This window comes from Nannospalax galili, unplaced genomic scaffold (genome assembly GCF_000622305.1).
Source record: "Nannospalax galili isolate Female #2095 unplaced genomic scaffold, S.galili_v1.0 scaffold9, whole genome shotgun sequence".
Lineage (NCBI taxonomy): Eukaryota > Metazoa > Chordata > Mammalia > Rodentia > Spalacidae > Nannospalax > Nannospalax galili.
Window position 1 is genome coordinate 6,077,839 of NW_008360332.1, and position 9,029 is coordinate 6,086,867.

A 9,029-nucleotide genomic window follows, 5' to 3' on the forward strand; every position below is an offset into this window, starting at 1 on the left:
GATGGATGGATGAGTTCTACTACCAACATTTCATTTATAAACCAGATTTATTCAAGACTATGTCCTGATAAAATGTAACCCACAAGGCTCACTGTAAGCCTGGCTAACCAGTCAGGAGATACAGCCTCCACCCAAAGAAAGTTCACAAAAACCACAACCTTGAAGATCAGTGTAGTGTCGCACATTGTGTGTGCTCACACTAAATCCTAGAGTTCAGGCTTACTCTTTGTTTATGAATAGTGAGGACTGAATGAATAAAATTTCATGGAAATTAATGTTAGGACTACAAATTATACCACTAATTCTGCTATTTGCTCTTTACTACTTAAGGTATTGGTACTGAGAGTCATTATTTTGATCATTTAAATACATTTTAAGAAGACTTCATTTTCTAAATAGAAATTTTAATTTTTCTGACTTAAAAGCAAGCAAGCTTCAATAAATAACTTGGTTCACTGTTACACTAAGTATCTCTTGGTTTCCAGGATTTAGTACAACCTGTTCAGCTCTCTACTGAACTATGTGGGGGATTCAGAGTCAATGGATAATATAGCATTTTGTTTTCTAAGATTTATTCTGAATAGGAAGTGAGTTTCTCTCAATGAGTACAAAACTATGGGAAAAGATTAGCAAAATCTAAGTTTTAAACCACCACTGAGCTATGGACTTGGATCTGAGCCCACATGGCAGCTTTTCATGTGACTGGAGAGCAACAGCTTGTCACAACTCACTTCACGTGCACTGAAGAGGTAGGTACCTTGGTTATCGAGTTTTTCCACGTGACTTTTCAGAATTCTCCACTGCTTTCTGATGCTGTTTGTAAGCTGCTCTCTCACAGTGTCACAGGAAAGGTCCCACATGTTCTCTCTGCTCAGCTCCCCAGCATCTTCTTCAATGTCAGAGATAACCTGCGGGGTTGGGTGGGGTGGAGTGGAAATACCAGGACATGGCTTTACCCTCAGGCAGTGGTCATCAGACTGATTACTGGAAACAGCCTTACCAAAATCTTTTCTGTGCTGTGTCTTATACATTATATGACCCAGTACTTAATATAATCCTCTTGCAAAAATAGCAGTTAAAATTGCAGACAGAAAGTGTCAAATTTAGATCTCTTCAAACACTAATCTGAATCTAAATGTAGTTATAAATGCTAGAGCTCTCTGAGGAAGAGACAGCCACATCTGTGTAATGCTGTGGGGACACTGCCTCACATTATTCAATCCTCAAATCACATGAAATACAGAACTTGGGCTTAGACAGACAAGCTCATTGTCATACAGACAAGAGGTAGAACCGAGATTTGAAGTTAGATCAACTTGTCTCTAATCTAAATAAATCTTGGGCTGGAGAGATAGCTCAGTTGTTAAGAGCACGGTTGCTCTTACAGAAGACCTGGGTTCGAATCCCAGCACCCACACGGTGGCTAACAACTGTGGGTTAACTCCAATTCCAGGGGCTCCAATGCCCTCTTCTGTCTGACAACAGAGGTGCACTTACATATATGCAGGTTTAACACTCACACACATTAAAAAAAACCTTCTTATCATCTCTGAGGTAAAGGTTAACTACTGATCCTAATTCTCCTTAAATAATTTTATATACAACTACAGAAGTTTTTCTTTCTATTGTACCAAGCCATGAAATCACAGGAAAATATAACAAATGTTGATAAATTACCATACAGAATCAAAAGATAAAAAACGTGGGGAACTACTAAGAACATATCATAACCCGAATCTGCATAAAATAGTCCTGATTTATTATTAATATCCAAGAAGGTTGATATACTTGACTGATTTGGAAGACTTTTGGAGAAAGGCGGCAGAAGACGAAAATAAAGAAGAGTTCATCAGATTGCCCCACCCCCAGTCTGAAGAGCTGGATGGAGGCTGTGCAGTCAGCATGGGGTAACAGAGGTCAAGGCTATGCAGAGCAGGTGAGGGAAAGGCTCCAGTATAAGGCTCTGTGTGACTGGTTCTTGCCAGTCAGTCCTCAGGAGCTCCTGGCTTCCAAGGAGCCACATCTCTCTGATCCATTTTAAAGCCTGTCAGAATACAAGCTAAGCATCCTTTATTGGAAGTTTGGGACCAGAAACATTTGGAACTTCAGGCTACTTTGGATTTATAAAACCCATATATATATATATATATTATATGGAGGTATGTAAGGGATGGGATGCTAGTCTAAATATAAACAAGGTTTCAAATATACCTTATATGTACAACTTGAAAGTAATTTTACTATTTCCAGTGTGTTTTGATTTTTTCACTGATACTAGCCACAGAGGTCAAATGTGGAATTTTCTACTTGTAGTGTCAAGCTGACACTCAAAGCTTCAGATTTTAGAGCAGTCAGGACTCCTATTTTTTCAAATTATGATGGTTGATCTTGATTACAAATTTGTTGCTAAAATTTTTAGTGATAGGGCTAGAGAGACTGCTCAGCAGCACATGCTGCCAAGCCCGAGGACCAGAGTTTGAGCCCCAGGACCCACATGGTGGAAGGGTAAGAATCCAGTCCCACCAGCTGTCCTCTGATCCCCCAAATAAAGTAAATTTTAAGACATGTAAAAATTTCAACATGCTGGTGTGACTTTATATACCTGAAACCCTAGCACTTGAGAGACAAGAGGAGGAGGAGCAGAAATGTTCAGTCCAAGGCCAGCCTCGACACAGCAGGTAGACCCCACCTCAGACAACAATTACTATTGCACATTTCCCAGACTGATTGAAAAAAAAAAAAACAAAAAAACAAAAAAACCATACCCACAAGATTAAAACAACATCAAAAACCCCCAACCCATCTAACTTGAATTTGGGGTTCATATTTTGGCTAATAAAACAAGCCAAATAATTACAGGAACCCTGAATGATCCCCTAGGTATTCGAGGGTTTACCTTACTCCTCTTGCTATAATATTCTATTCCAAAACCTTCCTCGAAATAAACGAGCAGTAGAGTTATTTAAATTTCAAGAGAAAGGGAAGCTAGAAAAATAAATCTTGTAAAATAGGAAAAATATTTAGACCTCCAAACTTCAACATCTGAATTGTAAAGAATCATACAGGATGATACTATCATTAAAATAATATAGTGGGAGGGCCACTTAATCATCTGATAAAGGCACCCCTGATTTATTCCCCATTTTTGCTGACTACTAAAGGACAAGCCAACACTGATGATGCCTCATGAGTGATGTAAATGAACTATGCTAATCTGAGAGAGATGTTGGTCAAAGTTCAGAACTAACTCAAAGTGACAAACTGAAAGAAAAGGTTAGCTAAATTTAAGAGCTAACACAGGCCTCAAACCAGAATGTAAAAGAATACAGTAGCGTCCTTGGTGGCTAAAAGTATAAGACAACAACAACAAAATTGTACTCATGTAACATTCATAGCCATACATTGTTACAACTATTAGTTACTGACATTAACCTTCCTGTACCTAACTTAGAAACTAGACTTTTGCATATATACATTGGAATACACCATATACAAAGGGTTTGGGACTATCCATGGCTTCAGGCGTCCACTTTGGGTCTTGGATTGTGTCCTTTGTATTCAAGTAATATTTAAAAATAACTTTTAAAAAATAAAAGCAAGAAGAGAGGTGAGATAGACTTCTTAGTTGGGCCAATTTAAGATCCCACAAGTAAATGCTCCTCCACAGATTTGCATATGCATTTTGGTAACTTGCTGGTAAATAGCATGTTCTAACCAACATTATTATTTTCAGATTTTAGTCACTGTGAACTCACCGAAAGCTAGAACTCTAACATGCAAGGCACTTAAGAAAAGCAAGTTTTTACCAATGTAACTTTTTCCAGGACTCTGAATGTTACTCCCCTTGAACTGAATGCTTTTCTCGTTTTCTACTTTAATAACATGAACCAATTTTTGGAAGAATGAACTCCAGTGTCACTTTCTGTGCACCAACCTTCCTCAGTGCTTGACACTGTAATGACCACTTCTCTGCATGTCATCCCCTCCCAAAAAGACATGTGACACTGAGTTAGTAATTACTGTCCTTCTGTTTCCTCATCTATAAGATGGGCATGATTAAAATAGAATTCAAGTATTATAACATCTGAAGCATTATAATGCTAGAAATAAATTCCCGTATATTAAATGAGAGAATGCTCAAAGTGTCTGGAAGATTATCTCCATAGTTTTCCAGGTGTGCCTGGAAACACACAGTGACTAGGGGTGGCAGAGAAGTGACTGTCATGTTCAAATACAATAATGCCACCACCCCCATCGAGAACAACGCCCCATGTTTGAACTCTTCTGATCAGCAGTGAAGACGTACGGTGCCGGTGCCGTCATCGGCTCCTTCCCTGGGTCTCTTCTTTTGAGGAGAAAGAAGAGAAATCATCTCCTTCTTCATTTGCTGCAGCACCTTCTTCAGTTCAGCATTTTCCATTAGAACTTGTTTCTGGCGGTATTCATAATCATTCAAGAGAATTTTATACATTTCATCTTCATTCCTGAGGAGGAAATCACTGGTGTGAAAATGCAGTGGCAAGAGCTAATTTTGATTAAATTTACCCGGCTAAGTGGCTTTACCTGGCTTCCGTTTTACCAGTCCTCCAGGAGCCTCGCTTTCCATCAGCTCTCCCCACGTAATTTAACACATCCATGGCTACAAATATAAGGACACAAAACATAACCAATTTTTACTACATGTTTAAAACCTAATGCACTTGATACATGTTTGCGACTGAAGTGATCTGGAATACAGGTTAGACTTCTTCAAACACTCACGAGCACTGAGGTCCTGCAACTTATTTAATTATAAGTTCATGTTTTCTCTGATTCAGAGGGAAGGACATATACACCATAGACTTAAGTGATATTAAAGTACTTAATACAGTGAAGGTGAGCACAGTACTTGGCATGAAACACAGCAGGCACTTAATAATGTTTACTTTGTCATAATTAATTTCACTACCAGGGGCTGACAAACTATAAGCTGCAGGCCAGCTACCTAATGTTGAAATCAAAAGTTTTTCTGGGACACAGTCATATCTGTTTATTTGTATATTGTCTCAGGATACTTTTCCCTCCATAATGGCAGAGGAAGCAAGCCAAAATCACTTACTATTGGGACCTCCAGAAAGCCTGCCATGCTGTTAACCACATCACCATCACATCTTCAAAGGAGTAAAGCCCTTGACAGTAGTCAATGGTGTGATGGTTTGAATGAAAATGTCCCCCATAGACTCCAAGTATTTGGACATTTTGTCCCCACATGTTGGGGCTGTTTTGGGAGGTTTTAGAAGGTGTGGCTATCCTGGAGGAAGCACAGCACTGGGGGTGGGCTTAGAGAGTTCTTAAGCCTTGCCAGATCTCCAGTCACTCTCTTGCTTCCTGTGCCTGTGTGATGATGTGAGAACTTAGCTTCTGCTGCTCCTGCTCCAGCCACCTCCAGCCATCATGCCTCCCTGCAATGACGACTATAATTCCCCTGGAACTGTAAGCTCAAATAAATTCTTCCTTCTATAAATTGCTTGGGTCAGTGTTTCTATCACAGCAACAGAAAAGTGACTAATACAAATGGCATGTTAACTCCAGATGGCGATGGACTCAGTTGGCATAAAAAGAAAATAAGTTATTGTAATTCTGGAGCTAATAAGATCAGTATGAAATATATTATTTCTAACCGAGTTTGGAACAATGAAGTTAACTTGAAAGCCACCATTCTTTTGATATTCAGAAGCACATGATGCTTAATACCTTCAGTTATTGTTATGGAAAAATCACTGCCCTCTGACTTACTTTTTCTCTGCAGATCAACCCATACCTGTCATGTTGAGCAAATAGATGCAATGGTGAAGCAAACCAATTGACCCACTTTTAACTAATTGGTTGATAAACACCCAGTTTCTATGGATATACGTAAAGACCTATAGTCTAAAATCAACCGTACAAAGTACAAGACTGACACGGAGTTGTGTGTAGTCCTTCCTCCACTGTCTCTGAGATTCTGGCTTGCTGGCTCCTTTATCTATTTCTTAGGCAGCTGCTTACCTATTTTTTTATCCTTCTTGTTCATAACAAGTTGATGCAGGCGCTCCTTTAGTTTATTGTATTCACGCTCTTTTCTCTTCATGTCATGATTATATTGAGTAGCTCGACTTGCTATGATATTTTGTAATTTTTGTACCTGAAAAAAAATTTTCCATCAAACAAGGATTGATAAATTCAGATATAACTTCACAAATTGAAAGAAACAAGACTCAGCACTCATCTTACCACACTACGATTTAAAAGTTTTAGAATGGCTCTGCTTCCCTGGGCCTGCATGACAGCCTCTCTCCTGGTAAGTCTATCTGCCCTCCCTGCCTTGATTCCCCCAGCCTCATTCATCCTCCCATCTGCCCCGCCCCTCTCTCCTCCTAGACTGGGTCCTGTCCCATTCCTTGTCTTGCTGCCCCAGAAACCTGGGGAACCACCACTGCTTCCTGATCCTTTGCATCCAGACCAACCCAGTTCCTTCTCAGGTCCCCAAGAGCACTCTGGGCCTAGTCCCGCCGTCACTGCCCTCTGCTTCACTTGGCTGCACTACCCACCAGCCTCTTTCCTGGACCCTGGGGCTAACCTTTCCGCCCAAGGCCACCACTGCTTCCTGATCCCTTGCATCCAGATGTATCCAGAACCTTCTCCAGGTCCCCAGGAACCCTCTGAGCCTGGTCCCACCCTCACCTCTCTCTGCTTCCCTGGGCTGCACAACCCACCAGCCTCTTTCCTGGATGCCTGGGCTGACCTTTTGGCTTCCTGATCCTTTGTCCAGACCAACCCAGTTCCTCAGTGCAGCCCCCAGGAGCCCTTGGGGCCTCTTCCGGCCCCCATCTCCCTCTGGACCTCTGGGTGGCACAGCACCAGCTGCCTTAGATCTGCATCTTTCCTGGGCTCTGCTCCCAGTCCAACCCCCAAATAACTAAGGCCAAAATCTTTCCTGGAGGGATCCAGACCTTAGGAGAAAGCCTGAGACCATCTGATCCTCATCTGACTTGGGTTTCCGTGGGAACTCCTGAAGACAAAAGCAATCTGGACACTCCAATACAAAATCAAAAGAGAGAACCCGAAGCTTAGACAAACCAGCTTTTCATGCCCCAAAAGTAAACCGCAAAGACACATAAAGTTTACAAAAAGAAGCAGACCTAAACTTGAAGACTTGAGTCTCACAGAAGAAACAGAAACTACAGAAGAAATTCGCATGTCAAAATCACAGAGAAAAAATAGTAACAAGAAAAACCAAAATAACATATCCCCACCAAATACCAATAGTCCTCTAGAGGAGTACAATGAGAACCCCCTAGAGATAACGCAGGACATGGAACTCAAAAGAACAATTATAAACATGATAAAACAATTCAGTGAATTTAAAGAACATGCAAAGAAATGAAAGAACTGAAGGAAGATAGGGATAAACTTCTAAATGAATTCAAAAGAACCAAGTGAAACACTCCATAAGCCAATTAGAAACGACAGGAGAAAGCCTCACCAATAGGATGAATGAAATGGAAAACAGAGTTTCAAGACTGGAAAATAAAGTGGACAAACTAGACTACTCAACAAAGAAAGAGTATAAAAATTTTAAAAAGCACAAGAATGGAATATGCAGGAATTGTGTGACACCATAAAAAGACCAAACTTATGAATCATAGGCATACAGGAAGGAGAAGAATCCCAAGATAATGGCATGGACCAGATCTTCAACAGAATTGTGGAAGAAAATTTCCCAAAATTAAAGAAAGACATGCCCATACAAATACAAGAAGCATATAGAACACCAAACAGACAGGATCAGAAAAGAAACTCTCCATGGCACATCATAGTAAAAACACTAAACATGCAAAACAAGGAGACAACACTGAAAGCTGCAGAAGAGAAGCAAGTCACATATAAAGGAAAACCCATTAGGATTACAGCTGACTTTTCAGTGCAAACTATGAAAGCCAGAAGAGCCTGAACCAAAGTATTCCCAGTTTTAAATGACCACAGATGCCAACCCAGATTACTATACCCAGCCAAAATGTCTATTATAGTCGAAGGGGAAAGAAAAATCTTCCATGACATAAATAGGCTGAAGGAATTCATGTCTACAAAACCAGCCCTTCAGAGAGTTCTGGAAGCAATACAAAGAGCTGAAGAAAGGAATGACTATACCCAAGGGGTTGCGGAAAGAAATTCAATCAAAGTATAACTGTGGAAAAGTACAGCCACATCACGAATGTACACAGAAATAAAAATGACAGGATTCAATACACATCTTTCATTAATAACTTTAAATATTAATGGACTGAACTCTCCAGTCAAAGGACACAGACTAGGTGAATGGATTAGGAAACAAAACCCATCTTTTTGTTGTCTGCAAGAAACACATCTCACTTTTGAGGACAGGCACTATCTTAAGGTGAAAGAATGGTAAAAAATACACCAAGAGAATGGTACTAAGAAAAAAGCAGGCATTGCAATTCTAATATCTGACAAAATAGACTTTAAACTAAAACTAATTGGAAGAGATAAAGAGGGCCACTTCATTCTGATCAAAGGAACAATAAATCAAGAAGATATTACAATCATGAACATATATTCACCAAACTCTGGTGTACCCAACTTCATAAAAACAATACTACAGGACTTTAAGACCCAGAGTAATCCCAACTCATTAGGGGGCCTCAATACCCCAATGTCTCCATTAGATAGGTCAACAGGGCAGAGAGTTAACAGAGAGACATCTGAATTAAACAATACCATATATCAAATGGACCTAACAGACATCTATCGAGTATTCTACCCAAGCACCAAAGGACATATTTTCTACTCAGCACCCTATGGAACCTTCTCCAAAATTGACCATATACTGGGGCACAAAACAAACCTCAACAAATACAAAAAGACTGAAATAATTCCATGCACTCTATCAGACCACAATGCAATAAAGCTTACAATCAACACCGGAAAGAGCCCTAGTTACCACGTGAACACATGGAGATTAAACAACACACTCTTGAATGATGAATGGG

The 9,029-nt window shown here is 40.0% G+C and overlaps 1 protein-coding gene across 4 annotated transcripts in view; it reads right to left on the minus strand.

The window, feature by feature from the left end:
- Nucleotides 1-9,029, minus strand: part of Ssx2ip (SSX family member 2 interacting protein) — a 55,375-nt gene that overhangs the window by 15,206 nt on the left and 31,140 nt on the right. For all 4 annotated transcript variants that reach the window (XM_008826240.3, XM_008826239.3, XM_008826237.3 and 1 more), the window contains exons 6-9: nt 6,028-6,163; nt 4,564-4,639; nt 4,307-4,484; nt 758-908 (exon numbers count right to left, since the gene is read on the minus strand). In XM_008826240.3, coding sequence (XP_008824462.1) covers nt 758-908; nt 4,307-4,484; nt 4,564-4,639; nt 6,028-6,163 — 541 coding nt within the window. The remainder of the gene's footprint in view (nt 1-757; nt 909-4,306; nt 4,485-4,563; nt 4,640-6,027; nt 6,164-9,029) is intronic.